Source organism: Rhinoraja longicauda, chromosome 41, assembly GCF_053455715.1.
Source record: "Rhinoraja longicauda isolate Sanriku21f chromosome 41, sRhiLon1.1, whole genome shotgun sequence".
Classification (NCBI taxonomy): Eukaryota; Metazoa; Chordata; class Chondrichthyes; order Rajiformes; family Arhynchobatidae; genus Rhinoraja; species Rhinoraja longicauda.
The window spans coordinates 271,131-286,791 of NC_135993.1; the positions used below are offsets into that span (position 1 = coordinate 271,131).

The 15,661-nt window shown below is 45.9% G+C and overlaps 2 protein-coding genes across 5 annotated transcripts in view; both read right to left on the reverse strand.

Moving 5' to 3' along the window:
• Positions 1-15,661, reverse strand: part of erh (ERH mRNA splicing and mitosis factor) — a 116,375-nt gene that overhangs the window by 27,271 nt on the left and 73,443 nt on the right. The window lies entirely within an intron of this gene.
• samd4b (sterile alpha motif domain containing 4B) overlaps positions 11,794-15,661 on the reverse strand; it is a 48,269-nt gene continuing 44,401 nt past the window's right edge. For all 4 annotated transcript variants that reach the window (XM_078430893.1, XM_078430892.1, XM_078430891.1 and 1 more), the window contains one exon: positions 11,794-14,673. In XM_078430893.1, coding sequence (XP_078287019.1) covers positions 14,645-14,673 — 29 coding nt within the window. In that variant the 3' untranslated portion in view covers positions 11,794-14,644. The remainder of the gene's footprint in view (positions 14,674-15,661) is intronic.

Below are 15,661 nucleotides of genomic sequence, written 5' to 3' on the forward strand. Positions count from 1 at the left end.
TCCATAACTACAAGGCGCTACAGCAGAAATAGAAACATAGAAAATAGGTGCAGTAGGAGGTCATTCGGCCCTTCGAGCCTGCACCGCCATTCAATATGATCATGGCTGATCATCCAACTCAGTATCCTGTACCTGCCTTCTCTCTATACGCCCTGATCCCTTTAGCCACAAGGGCCACATCTAACTCCCTCTTAAATATAGCCAATGAACTGGCCTCAACTACCTTCTGTGGCAGAGAATTCCACGGATTCACCACTCTCTGTGTGAAAAAAAACGTTCTCATCTCGGTCCTAAAAGACTTCCCCCTTATCCTTAAACTGTGACCCCTTGTTCTGGACTTCCCCAACATCGGGAACAATCTTCCTGCATCTAGCCTGTCCAACCCCTTAAGAATTTTGTAAGTTTCTTTAAGATCCCCCCTCAATCTTCTAAATTCCAGCGAGTACAAGCCGAGTCTAATCGTAGGTTCACTAGATTAATTCCCGGAATGGCGGGACTGTCGTATGTTGAAAGGCTGGAGCGATTGGGCTTGTATACACTGGAATTTAGAAGGATGAGGGGGGATCTTATTGAAACATATAAGATAATTAGGGGATTGGACACATTAGAGGCAGATAACATGTTCCCAATGTTGGGGGAGTCCAGAACAAGGGGCCACAGTTTGAGAATAAGGGGTAGGCCATTTAGAACGGAGATGAGGAAGAACTTTTTCAGTCAGAGGGTGGTGAAGGTGTGGAATTCTCTGCCTCAGAAGGCAGTGGAGGCCAGTTCGTTGGATGCTTTCAAGAGAGAGCTGGATAGAGCTCTTAAGGATAGCGGAGTGAGGGGGTATGGGGAGAAAGCAGGAACGGGGTACTGATTGATAGTGATCAGCCATGATCGCATTGAATGGCGGTGCTGGCTCGAAGGGCTGAATGGCCTACTCCTGCACCTATTGTCTATTGTCTATTGTCTATTGTCTAAAGTCCTGCCATCCCAGGAATCAATCTGGTGAACCTTCTCTGTACTCCCTCTATGGCAAGAATTTCTTTCCTCAGATTAGGAGACCAAAACTGTACGCAATACTCCAGGTGTGGTCTCACCAAGGCCCTGTACAACTGCAGCAGAACCTCCCTGCTCCTATACTCAAATCCCCTCGCTATGAATGCCAACATACCATTCGCTTTCTTCACTGCCTGCTGCACCTGCATGCCTACTTTCAATGACTGGTGTACCACGACACCCAGATCTCGTTGCATCTCCCCTTTTCCTAATTGGCCATCATTCAGATAATAGTCTGCTTTCCTGTTCTTGCCACCAAAGTGGATAACCTCACATTTATCCACATTATACTGCAGCTTGCAATGCATTTGCCCACTCACCTAACCTATCCAAGTCACCTTGCAGCCTCCTAGCATCCTCCTCACAGCTAACACTGCCCTCCAGCTTCGTGTCATCCGCAAACTTGGAGATGTTGCATTCAATTCCCTCGTCCAAATCATTAATATATATTGTAAATAGCTGGGGTCCCAGCACTGAGCCTTGCGGTACCCCACTAGTCACTGCCTGCCATTCTGAAAAGGACCCGTTTATTCCTACTCTTTGCTTCCTGTCTGCCAGCCAGTTCTCTATCCACATCAATACTGAACCCACAACACCGTGTGCTTTAAGTTTGCATACTAATCTCTTATGTGGGACCTTGTCGAAAGCCTTCTGGAAGTCCAGATATAACACATCCACTGGTTCTCCCTTATCCACTCTACTCCAACTCCTGGTCTTTGTTCTACTGGGCAGGCTTCTATGCAACGCACACCTCCAGATTCAGGGACAGTTTCTTCCCAGCTGTTATCACCAACTAGAGAGTGGTCCTGACCTCCCATCTACCTCATGGGGACCCTCATGTTACCTTTAATCGAACTTTACCTTGGACTAAACGTTATTCTCTTTATCCTGTATCTGCACACTGTGGACGGCTTGATTGTAATCATGTAGAGTCTTTCCGCTACCTGGATAGCACACAACAACAACAAGAAGTTTTTCACTGTACCTCGGTACACGTGACAATAAACTCAACTAAAAGGAAATGGAGAATGCTTTTTCTTCAAAAGAAAGATGCATTTCAGATGAAAATCCAATATCTTCAACTGCTCCTTAAAATAGCAACAAGGAAGTTTATTTATGTTTATTATTGAAATCTAATTATAGAACTGGCATGTTTGTGTCAAAGTCAGAGTTTAACCCAAAAAAATCTAACTCTAATAGAGAGCACAGATATGTCGCTGGTGGAGCTGCTGCCTCACAGCACCAGTGATCCTGGTTCGATCCTGACCTCGGGTGCTGTCTGCGTGGAGTTTGCACGTTCTCACCGATTGACCTTGACAATAGGTGCAGGAGGAGGACACTCGGCCCTTCAAGCCAGCCCCGCCATTCAATGTGATCATGGCTGATCATTCTCAATCAGTACCCCGTTCCTGCCTTCTCCCCATACCCCCTGACTCCGCTATCCTTAAGAGCTCTACCTAGCTCTCTCTTGAATGCATTCAGAGAATTGGGCTCCACTGCCTTCTGAGGCAGAGAATTCCACAGATTTACAACTCTCTGACTGAAAAGGTTTTTCCTCATCTCCGTACTAAATGGCCTACCCCTTATTCTTAAACTGTGGCACCTGGTTCTGGACTCCCCCAACATTGGGAACATGTTTCCTGCCTCTAACGAGTGCAACCCATTAATAATCGTATATGTTTTGATAAGATCCCCTCTCATCCTTCTAAATTCCAGTGTATACAAGCCTAGTCGCTCCTGTCTTTCAACATATGACAGTCCCGCCATTCCGGGAATTAACCTAGTAAACCTATGCTGCACGCCCTCAATAGCAAGAATATCCTTCCTCAAATTTGGAGACCAAAACTGCACAGTACTCCAGGTGCGGTCTCACTAGGGCCCTGTACAACTGCAGAAGGACCTCTTTGCTCCTATACTCAACTCCTCTTGTTATGAAGGCCAACATTCCATTGGCTTTCTTCACTGCCTGCTGTACCTGCATGCTTCCTTTCAGTGACTGATGCACTAGGACACCCAGATCTCGTTGTACGTCCCCTTTTCCTAACTTGACACCATTCATCATAGCATCTTCCTCACAGTTCACACTACCACCCAATTTTGTATCATCTGCAAATTTGCTAATGGTATTTTAATCCCTTCATCCAAGTCATTAATATTAATATATATTGTAAATAGCTTTTCGGTCCCAGCACCGAGCCTTGCAGTACCCCACTAGTTACTGCCTGCCATTCTGAAAGGGACCCATTTATCCCCACTCTTTGCTTTCTGTCTGTCTATCCATGTCCGTACCCTACCTCTTGTGTGGGTTTCTTCCCGTACCTCAAAGACGTGCAGGTTTGTACGTTAATCGGCTGCTGCTAGTTGCCGCTAGTATGTAGAGTGGATGCAAAATTGGGTTAAGATAGAACTAGCGTTCTAATGGGTGATCGATGGTCAGCATGGACTTAGTGGGCCGAAGGGCCTGTTTCTGTGCTGCATTTATAAACTAACGAACACCCAATAAGTCCTTCTCCCCAAGTTTGCAACTTGCCTGCACAAAGCCCTCACACAGGGAGGGGGGGGGGGGGGGGGGGAGAGGGTGCTGCACCAATGCAGGAGAGGTTTGGGCCCAACGGGTCCACTTGGTCTAGCCATATTCCAAAGAGCACCATTTTCCTGCTGGACTACAAACACTGTCTTGGGTTAAAAGACGACTTATTAATGCTCAAAACACACATTCAAACAAAATTGTTGACTACCACAAGACTTGGGCTGCAGACTAAAGATGAAATAATGAGAGCACAGGCTGCTAGCGACATTCAGGAGGATGAATGCTGTTACTAAGATGTCTACAGCAAATCTGACTGGACACTTTCCAACTCGGGAAGTCCAAATATTTCAGTTTGTTGTAATAAATATTACAGGCGTGCCACTTTCCTTGTGGTCTTATGTATCACATGAAAGATAAACATTTAAAATGAAACAAACCTATTAAGCAGCAGTTTCCAATCACAAGAATTTGGTTTTGGCAGAACAAAAGGTTAATGCAGAAATATTTTCCAGGTTCACATTACACTCGTCTTTCACGAGCAATGCTAGTTCTAACGCTTGTTCTGAATAAAATCTGAACAGCCAGCTGTGCACCCAGAATCAATATTGCCAGTAAATATTTGTTCATTCACTGTCGGGCAAGGCTTGCTTGGTTTCCCCATTTTCCTCCCCCACCTCCCATTTCTGCATGGATACGTGGCTTCCTTCTCCCTGGGATAGAACAAATATCCACAGGCTGATCTTGGCTCTGAAGAAACACAGATGTAGGTCTCCACTGCAAGGAGAGCAAGGCAGCCTGTTTTTCAGTTTAGAGATACGGCGTGGAAACAGGCCTTCAGACCACGCCGACCATCGATCACCCATTCACACTCGTTCTATATTATCCCACTTTCTCATTAACTCCCTACACACTAGGGGCAATTTACAGAGGCCAATTAACCTGCAAACCCGACGTCTTTGGGATGTGGGAGGAAACGAGGGGACCTGGAGAAAACCCACTAGGTCACAGGGAGAACGCGCAAACTCCAGAGGTCAGGATCAAAACCGGGTCTCTGGTGCTGAGGAAACAGCTCTATCAATTACTCAATACACAGTAAAATATCTTTGTGTAGTACCGTAAAGCAGAATGCGGCAGTAATTGCAGATGGACAGCACAGTGTTGCAGCTAGTGGAGTTGCTGCCTTGCAGCATCCTAGACACAGATTAATTTCAGACCACAGGTATAATCTGTGTGGGTTTCGTCGAGGTGCTCTGGTTTCTCCCACAGCCTAAAGACATGCGGGTTTGTAGGTTAATTGCTCCTAGTGTGTAGGGAGGGAATGGGGAAACAAAGAACTAGTGTGATCAGCTGATCAATGGTCAGCATTGACCTGGTGGGCCGAAGGGGCCTGTTTCTCTGCTGCAGCTAATCAATTTCATCAACTCCAGGTGAGTGGTAGAATCTGGGCAGAAGAAATGGGATGGGTGATTGATGGTCAGCATGGACTAAGTGGACTGAAGAGCTTGTTTCTCTGTTGTCTCTCTCTCTCTCTCTCCATGCCTTCACTCCCCACATGGTGTGTAGTGAAATCTAAGCTGGACAGTCAAGGAGTTATTCAGCTGCAACAGGGCAAAAAGGCACAGAGGCCAATGTTGTCCCCACTCAGTGCCCACACATTAATGCAGTGCTACAGGTGGAAGGCACAAGGAGAAGTGCCCAGGGCTTTCCCTTGTACTGGAGCAGAGGCCAGACCCACTACAGTATAATGCAATAACCCAGTACAGGTGCTGGGTTGGGTTTATGGCTCAGCCTCTTCCACAGTCTGAGGCCAGAACACTAGTTGATGGAGTAGGAGATTCCCAGACTATCGGACTTTGCTGGCTTTACCTTGCATTAAATGTTATTCACTTATCATGTATCTGTACCGTGCAAATGGCCCGATTGTAATCATGTATTGCCTTTCCACTGACTGGTTAGCACGCAACAAGACCTTTTCACTGTACATGTGACAATAAACTAAAATACATGAAAGCAGAGGGAATAGATCAGGTAGAGTCTTGCAAAACACAAAGTGCTGGAGGAACTCAGCGGTCAGGCAGCATCTGTGAAGGAAATAGATAAGACGTTTCAGGTCAAAACCCTCCTTTAGTCTCATTCCAGCCAACATGCCCCATCTACACTAGTCCCACCTGCCCGTGTTTGGCCCATATCCTTCGAAACCTTTCCTATCCACATCTTTTAAATGTCATTGTACTTATCTCAACGACCTTCTCAGCAGCTCATTCCATATAACCCCCACCCTCTGAAAAAGGACCCTTGGATTCCTATTAAATCTTTCCCCTCTCACCTTAAACCCAAGTTCTCTGGTTGTCGATTATCCTACTCTGGGTGAAAGGCTCTGCATTTACCTGACTATTCCCCTCGTAATCTTAAACACCTCTGCAAGGTTGCCCCTCACCCTCATGTACTCCAGGGAGTAAAGTCCTAGCCTCCTCAATCTCTCCCTTTAGCTTAGTCCTCATGTCCTGGCAACATCTTCACAAATCTTCTCTGCACCCTTTCCAGCTTAACATCTTTCCTATAACAGTGACCACAATGCTCCAAATGTGGCCTTGCCAATGTCTTGTACAAATGTAAACAACATCTAAACTTCTGTACACAATACCCTGACCGATGAAGGCCAATGTGCTGAAAGCCCTCTTGACCACCCTATCTACAAGTGACACCATTTTCAAGGAACTATGTACCGGCACTGCTAGACCCTCTGCTTCACAGCACTCCCCAAGGCCCTGCCATTCACGGCGAAGGTCCTATCTTGGTTTGACTTCCCAAAAAGCACCTCAAACTTAATTGTATTGAATGCCATGAACTATTCATCAGCCCACCTGATCGGTGGCGCAGCGGTAGAGTTGCTGCCTTACAGCGAATGCAGCGCCGGAGACTCAGGTTCGATCCTGACTACGGGCGCCGTCTGAACGGAGTTTGTACGTTCTCCCCGTGACCTGCGTAGGTTTTCTCCGAGATCTTCGGTTTCCTCCCACACTCCAAAGACGTACAGGTTTGTAGGTTAATTGGCTGGGCAAATGTAAAAATTGTCCCTAGTGGGTGTAGGATAGTGTTAGTGTGTGCGGGGATCGCTGGGCGGTGCGGACCCGGTGGGCCGAAGGGCCTGTTTCTGCGCTGTATCTCTAAATCTAAAAAATCAAGATCTTGCTGCGATTTTTGACAACCATCTTTGCTATCTATGATGCCACTCATTTTCTGCAAACTTACTTATCATGCCTTGCATGTCATCTCCCTATTCCCTCCATAGATGCTGCCTGGCCTGAATTCCTCCATCATTTGCTTTTTCATGAAGTTGCCAACATTTGCAGTTTCTTGTGTCTTCATTAGAAATGTTGATTGCATTTGCAGATCAGTGTGAAATGAATGGCAACTTCTAGAATCCTGATTAAAAAGTACACTCCCAGCATGCATTTACCATTTTAGAAAAGGATAAGAGTTTAAACTGGTTTGCTAAAACAATTTGAGAAATCAGATCCTGTGTTAACTCGCAAATTAAATATAATGCATACAGAAAGTAAAACAGCCCATAGTCATAGCAAAATAACAAAAGATTTGAAAACTATTAAACAAAGTGGGTAAAGCATGTATCCAGAAGATATCCACCGTTAATTTTGCCAATAATTGTAGGATATCCACAGTGGCAAACTTTAAAAAAAGCCGCAATTCATTTTAATGCAACAGCAATTTTGATTTTTGCAGAAAAGGCTTCCCTTCCCCGCTGCGGAGATTATTTGTATCTCCAGACCCCCAGCCAGAGATTAACACCTCTCCCAACTCAATAATGCAGAGATATTTATACACAATCTAGCTGATGCAAATCTTAACAATTTGCATTTATAAAGAGCATCTAATGTTCCCCTTGCAGTTTGCTTATGTTAACAAACCTGGTGGTGGTTCATGAATCCAGAGATGCCAGTGATAACATTAGCATGTAATGTCCCACATGCTGAGTACCGCGGTTGGAAGCAGAGAAGTGAATTGGTGCACAGGGTCAGAATCTGCACACTTACGAAATTTTGGTCTTGATAAAACTGTCCAAACTCACCACGGAGGCCGTTGAATAATTACTGGCATGAACATAACGGGGCAACGCAAGCGAAAAAACTCCAACACTTGAGCAGTTTTGGATATTTATTGTTTAGTAAGAAAATTATTTTTGTGGCGTCAGACGGAACACAAAGGGATGTCATAACTTTACACCAGAGCAGATTCCTGGTTTCTTTAACAGCTTCAGCCTGCATAGAGGGGGATTTCTTTGAAGACTTTGCAAATGATTAAAAGTGGAGTCAAATTCCAGAATAGGGAAGGGCAAAGAATTCCCAATTTGCCGAGATTTATTTTTAATCCAAATGACCAGGTGGGTGGAGTGCCTTTCAATTCATGTTCCACCAAGGCCTTTCAATCCTCACGCGTTTAAACTCTGGTGAAAAGTGAACCCTCCCCTTGCCCAACAACAAACATTCATGATTGGGGCAATACTGTTCGACATCTCACTCACTCCTTCCTGCTGGAGCAGCTTGGCTGGGAAACCAAGGTGGCAAGTGTCAGACAGGCTGTGTGTAATGGGGAGCAGTCAGGCCCGATCCTGTTCATTCAGCAACCAACCAGCTACGCCCAGGAGAGGAGACAGATGGATAGATCTATTACAGGATAGTCAGGAGACCTGCTCTGTTTCATCAGGAATCAGTGGCGCTGCAGCCTAGGTACCGCACTAGTGACGGGCAAGGTGCAGTTACTGCCTCTTGTACAAGATGGAACGAGCAGCTTTAAATTGGGTCTCCACTCTATCCTTAAGGGATGCCGAGATGAGTGGTGGGCGATACTACAACCAATGAAGCCTTAGCCAGCATTTGGTGCAACATGCAGGAGAGGAAGGGGCCCAGTTTAGGCAGTGCCCTCCCAGAATAGGATATTTTTCAGCACATTTAATTGCCAAGGTGCTAAGAGAAAGAACAAGTGAAACCTTAGAAACCAGGAATGAGTCCGTTCCGGTCTTGGAAAAGCAAATATTTGAGGAACAGGCATATTCCAAAGTTTGGCTATTAAATGCCCCCTCTCCCCTGCCCGACTGCAGCTCGCATCCAGCTGCTGCAGACCCCAACGTGTCAACGCCAGCCCCCAACGTTGCTCTAACACTATTTCTTTACACATCAAACCCTCCCCCCTCCCCTCCCAAACCCCTTCCAATTCTGTCTCGAGAAGTACAACTTCCCTTTTACACGAGCAAGCAAACCTGCTGCAAAGGCATTTAAAAATAATAATTGTGTAATAGAAAAAAGGGTTACTTAACGTGTTTTAAACATGTATCGTAGCTTGTAAAAAAAGGGTGAAGCTTCAAACACAACCAACTTTAAATAACTTTGGTTTATATTCCCGTCGACTTTGATCCACTGCAGACCTTGATGCCAAGAGTAGAGCTGGGGTCCATGTTCACCAGATTCCCTGACAGCGAGCTAGAAAGGCACATAACCCTGCCACTCCGAGGCAACGTCAAAGCAGGATAATTCTTGTGTCCTCACTATTAAAGGAGACTTCAGGGTGGGGTGCTAGAGTAATCCACTATGCAGTCCACTCTTGGAAAACATAAGCATCTGGGTCCACTTTAGTACCAATTTCATTCAGGCACAGCCCACTGAATGCAAGTCACAACATTACTTACTGCTGGTTCCTTGACCTAAGCTCTGGCCAGCATTTACCGCCGATAACTGAATTCAACTCCACTCGGACTAACACGCAACTAGGTGGTTTTCATTTTGTTCAACGTTCAGACTTCATATGTTCAAATCACTCTTTTTAGTGGGTTTAAAGTGTTTAAATTGTGTAAAAAACCCCACTAAAATACCAATGCACTGATTTCCAAAAGGCAGTGTATTGGATGGGGAAACTGCTAATTGGATAGCAGGAATCAGCAACCCCTCCCCATCCCTGCTTGCAATTAGTTTGCAAATAGCTTTATTTTAGCAGTTTATTGTATTTTGTTTGATCAGTTAAATGATCTAAACGTTGCCACAATTAGTTGATTCACAAGGTATGAAATGGAGACAGACTGGAGTGGGTGAGGAGGTTGACAAGTTGCACAGCTGCATGCAGTTGATCTAGTCTATGCCAAGCACACGGCCTTTACACACATGCCGTACAGATGTATGAGCAATACTCGAGCACAAGGGGGGCCTGCCCCTTTACACCCAGCTCTCGCCTCCAATGTTATGTTACACAAAAACAGGAAACTGTTGCCATGGTAGCATCCTCATCAGCTGTAGTGGGCGATACCCAACATAAATGCCCCAACCTCACCAGTACACCAGAGGTGGTAACTCGGGTTATTTATAAAGCTATTCCTTATTTTGCTTTGTGTGTGGGGTGGGAGAAGGGGAAATTCCCTAACACAGGCCTGGCTGGTCAGTGTGGCTGCACACAGCCCGCAGGATGGGGCCAGTAAAACACAAGCAAGCTTTCACCCAGATTGAACGGTGATGGGTTCATTCTAATTTAACAGACAGCTACCGGACTTCTCAGTAACTCTCAATGGCGGAAAATGGAATTCTCAAGATAGGAGCGCCCATCTTTCATCAGACTCCAACTTTAAAAAAGATAGGTGCTAAATAAAAATAACTTGTGACACATTATCCATTGGTAGCACCTCATTAGAGAGGGAACTGCAGTGCCGAGCTGTCTCCTGGGCCAGGTAACAAAACTCACTAATCACCAACCCTGGCACATTCATATCTTCCAAAAGCAAAAAGGCCTGGACAGAGAAACCCCAAATGGCACTAACCCCAGGGCCTGCAGCATGAACAGTCAGTCCCGCTACTGATCAAAACATTGATCAACAAGTGTTTTAATCGGGAGTGGGAAGGATTAAAGTACTGAGATGGGGTGTCTGTCCTCACCTTGAAACCCAGCTCAGGATCGTGCAGCCCTGGGACCAACTGTGGAACAAGGCCGAGGGCAGTGGACCAGCCTGTTTGGAAAGGCTACACTATTGACCAGCCTGGAATTAGCAGCACATCTGCAACTCAATTCTGGGTTGACTCGTGTAGGAAACAGAATTGGACTGGAGCTCAGAAAGGGGGAAGATCGAGAGTCCAGGTGCCGTTCCAGATGGCATCACTGTTGTGGCAGGTCACAGTGTAGGGACGAATTACAGTTAATATAAGGAGGAGAGGATCTGAACAGCGATGGCCTTCCACAGGTTTATACTGGATACACTCTCACAGGGACCAGCTACACTTCCAACCACACATTAACAGAAATCTATGCCAAATCACTGATTCAGCCCAAAATGTACAGATTTATTAAGTTGCCCGTTTAAAGAAAGCCAGGCATGGCATTACAGCTGTCCCAGTACCAAACTATGCAACAAGGTGACTTCAGTACCCAACTATCATTGGTGGAGGTAGCACAAACACAGTGGGAAACCTTTGCCATGAAGCAAGCAACAGAAAGAGACATCCCTCCCCCATTGCAGCACTGGCCGGGCAGAGCAGAGCAACAAAAACACACTGTCACTGAATGACAAGGCAGCTAATGAAGTGGCAAAACTGAGTCTTGTATTCTTTAGAGGGAAGCCCAATGTCTGGTGTATCTTGGACAGACAAGAAAGGGGCCTTTGAATGTACCTCAAAGTCTGGTTAAACCACACGTGGCAGTGAAAAGACAAGGAGCATCTATGCACTGTTCCGACTGGTGTAAGAGCCCAACTCTCTCTCACTCTCCTTCATCCATCCCCATTTTAAAATGTGCCCATGGCTTTAGTTATATAAACATTCTCATGAGCAATTCCTGCAGTCCAGTACTGGGAGAGAGGCGAATGGAAGGGGAGATTGCAAAGCCGAAGGTACAAACTCAACAGGGATTCTTCATACTACGCAGAATTCTCTTCTGTACAAAGTTATTTTCTTTTCAATATTGGAAGGGAGAGTCTCTTAAATCTCTGCCGGTGCTGATCTTGGAAGTCAAGAAAGCAAATCATTTTGCAAAACGGCGAGCAAGAAGCTGGAAAGGGAGAGTGTGAGGACGATGTGGCCTCTCACTCCAGTGCATTAGTTGAGATTATTTGAGAAAGAGGCAGAAATGGAATTGTTCTTCTCCAATCCCACAGCGGCCTTTTTCTTAAGAAAAGTGAGTGTCCACCAGCAGGGACAAGCTCATCTCCCCCCCCCCCCCCCCCCCCCCGCACGTCACTGATATACTGGTTAAAGAGGGTCTTGTCATGGAGGTAGCCACCCTACCCTTGTACACGCCTCGTCAAGACGACAGCTTGAGAGCAATCTCACCAAAGGAAGAAATCTGGAACGATTCTGTTGACCAGTGTGACAGGACCATTGAAAGCCAAAGTCATTTAAAGTTGTGCCCATGTTATGCATGCCCCCTCTCCCCTCTTAAGATGTAAACACATAAAGTCCTTTACTGAAGCCACAAGACTCCAGGCAAAAAATGTGATTCATATAAACAGGGCCTTGTAGAACTGAAACCCTTTCAAGAATTATTCTCACTTTTCCATACATACATTTACTATATACATGAAACCATTTTTCTTTGAACATACACATTTCCCCCCCTCCCCCATTCTGTGCCTCATGCTAGAAAATTATGACCCATGAACTCTTAAATGTAACTAAGCAACCGGGAGTTACAAATACACGACTCCCCATAATCTTGCTCTGTTAAATTTTTCAACAACAAAAAAAAGTTATCTTTCCTTACATTATTTCAAAGAAATATCGTGTTCTGAAAGCACCGTCATTACAAAAGAACTCTTCGGTAGTTTGCTATTGGTACAGATGTTGCATTGGCTTCAATGAGGGGAGATACTGTGCCTCTGGATAACAGCTGGATGGCCTCTGTCGAAACTCGTCCACAGTCCCCATTACAGTCAGGTTAAGTATCTCACATCGAGTGAGAAAGGCACCAAAAAGGAACAACGCTTGTAAATATGAAATAGCCATGTCCCGCTTGACTACAAAATTGTTCTGCATCTAGGCAGTAAACACGGAAAGTAGAAATTGTCAGTTTTTTAATACTTTGGTGAATGCACTCTCTCTGTCTATCTCTCTCCCAAGGCCTCTTGCTGGGTGCCAGAGTGGAGCTATTGGTCTTTCCCACCATGTCACCGTTCAATAAGCCGGCTTTTGCATTGGCTTACTGAGCCTAACACCTGGTCTGGCAGCTCCAAAATCAGGCATAATTGTTATAAACGGACATACAATTCAGTCCGTCCCCGGAACGATGGAGCAGGGCGATCTGGGGGCAGTGGGAACTATGGAGTAGGGCGATCTGCTGGGGGGGAGCAGGAACGATGGAGCAGGGCGATCTGCTGGGGCAGTGGGAACAATGGAGCAGGACGATCTGCTGGGGCAGTGGGAACTATGGAGCAGGGCGACCTACTGGGGCAGTGGGAACTATGGAGCAGGGCGATCTGCTGGGGGGCAGTGGGAACTATGGAGCAGGGCGATCTGCTGGGGCAGTGGGAACTATGGAGCAGGACGATCTGCTGGGGGCAGTGGGAACTATGGAGCAGGGCGATCTGCTGGGGGCAGTGGGAACTATGGAGCAGGGCGATCTGCTGGGGCAGTGGGAACTATGGAGCAGGACGATCTGCTGGGGGCAGTGGGAACTATGGAGCAGGACGATCTGCTGTTCTGCTACTGCAGAACAAGTTCAGGGAAGTAAAGATATTCCACTCTGGGTCTCACAGGCTTGTGCACTGAGGAAGAGGACTGGACTACGGTGAGGAGCAGTGAAGCAGGGGGGGGGGGAAGATGTATTGCCCTGGTTTATGCTTTAAACAGATTGCAACGGTCTTCTCATTAGTCAATGACAAAAACCTTCAGCTAGTTCAACTACTGAAGGTTAGTTCCAAGACAGTCTTTAAACTCTTTATCAATGCTGTTTAAAACTTTACCAATTGACCAGATTTGGGACAGGAATGACAACCAGAGCTTCCATCTCTTGGCACACCAGGCCTTCCATGCATGCTCAACGTTCCAACAATCAGCCAGCCTTTTCCAAAACCTTCATGAAGTTCCAAAGCAAACTAAACGTAGAAGTGAGCTCTAAACCACCATCAACGGCAGAAGAGTCAGTGCCTTCTTCAGAATCCCAGTCATCAGCTAGATTGTGAGGGGCCGGCCAGGCATATGGGCTGGTGAAGCAGAGTGGTGCTTCATGGAGAGATTGTACCGAAGGAGAGAAGAGGAAACACTAGCTTCCTGTTACAGATCCACAATGTAGAAATTGGGCAAACAATATGAAGCACAAAGCACGAGAGTAAATCCAGTCCAAATAGTGCTCATTTGGAGCTGTCTAGATGTATTTTGCCATCATTACAAGCACAAACACAGATATAACCTCAGAAAAATGTCAGTTATTTTTCCATTCTTCTTTGCAGCTCCTCAAATGAAAATGCTGGAGCAGTTTTGCTAATGCAACCAGTGTGTTTTATCGAGTAATGCGTGCTTCAGAACAGAACATCTCTTATATAGTTTAAACTTTCTTAAATGGTTAACTTGCTTTCATCACTTTGACCAGAGATTTTAGTTTAAATTAGTGATAGACAGATAAACACCAGAGCTGCACAACTGCCAAGTACTGCATGCATTGGTGCCAGACCTACATGAGCACACAGTAATCAACACGTGCAGGTTTCTGTTCAGACCATTGTACCATCCGCCCAAGTGTTCCCGTCTCCTCTGTCATGAGCACTGCTCAGCACACCGCACTGTCAATCACTAATTTCATGTTAGTTCCCAGTTTTCTTTTAAATTAAGTTGAGCTAAATGATTTTTGTACCGGTGCTGAACCTTTAACCAGATGGGTACTGAGAAAAAGTTAAAATAAAAAATATAATGGAAAACAGACCAAACGTAGTTTGGGTATCAGTCTGCTTCCCCTGAGGTTAAATAAAGATCAGCGAAAATATACATTGTAAGGTGTAGTGCCTCCCCCCACAAAACATCAGTGGAGTTGCCAGCAGCTGTTGTGTAACGCCAGCTTCTCTCTAAGTGTTCACAAGCCAAGTGCTGCGCACTAAATAGTTGACGTCTTGTCCACTCCATCTGTTGAAATTAAAGGAAATTATTTTAGTTGTTAAACAAAAGGACCAATACCACCTGTTCTTCCACTAAATGCAAGCAAGCCAGGCTACAGATATACTGTTCATGTGGGCCGGATCTCCAACAACGATGAGAAGGCCTACCGGGAGGAGGTGGCTGATCTGGCACTCTGGTGTCAGGACAATAGCCTCCTCTTGAATGTCACTAAAACAAAGGAGCTGATTGTGGACTTCAGAAGGGCTAAACATCCAAGGACGTACACGCCACTGGAGATAAATGGGTCTATTGTGGATAGGGTGAGCAGTTTCAAATACTTGGGAGTCCGCATCGCAGAGGATCTGACGTGGGCAACGCACATTGCCGCACTGGTGGGTAAGGCTAAGCAGCGCCTTTACCACCTTAGACAACTGAGGAAATTCAGAGTGTCGCTGAGGATCCTTCATTGCTTCTACTCTGGGGCTGTAGAGAGCATCCTGTCCGGCAACATTACAGTCTGGTTTGGGAACAGCTCTGCCCAGGACAGGATGGCCCTGCAGAGAGTAGTGCGTTCGGCAGAACGCACCATGGGAACTACACTCGTCCCCCTGCAGGACCTATACATCAGGAGGTGCAGATCCAGAGCAAGCAAGATCATGAGGGACCCCTGCCACCCCAGTAACGGACTGTTCCAGATGCTACGGTCAGGCAAACGCCTCCGCTGTCACGCTGTGAAAACGGAGAGGATGAGACGGAGCTTCTTCCCACAGGCCATCAGGACTGTCAACTTTGATAACCCCAGAGACTAAATTTTTGTCGACACTTTTTGTGCTATGTTTAGTAACTTATTAACTTTATTTATATGCTGTAACTGTAATTATTTTTGTGCACAACCCGCAGGCATTGCCACTTTCATTTCACTGCACATCGAGTATGTGTATGTGACAAATAAATTTGACTTGACTTGACTTGACTTGAGTGTCTTCAAATTCCTAGAGACATCTACGGCTTTCCC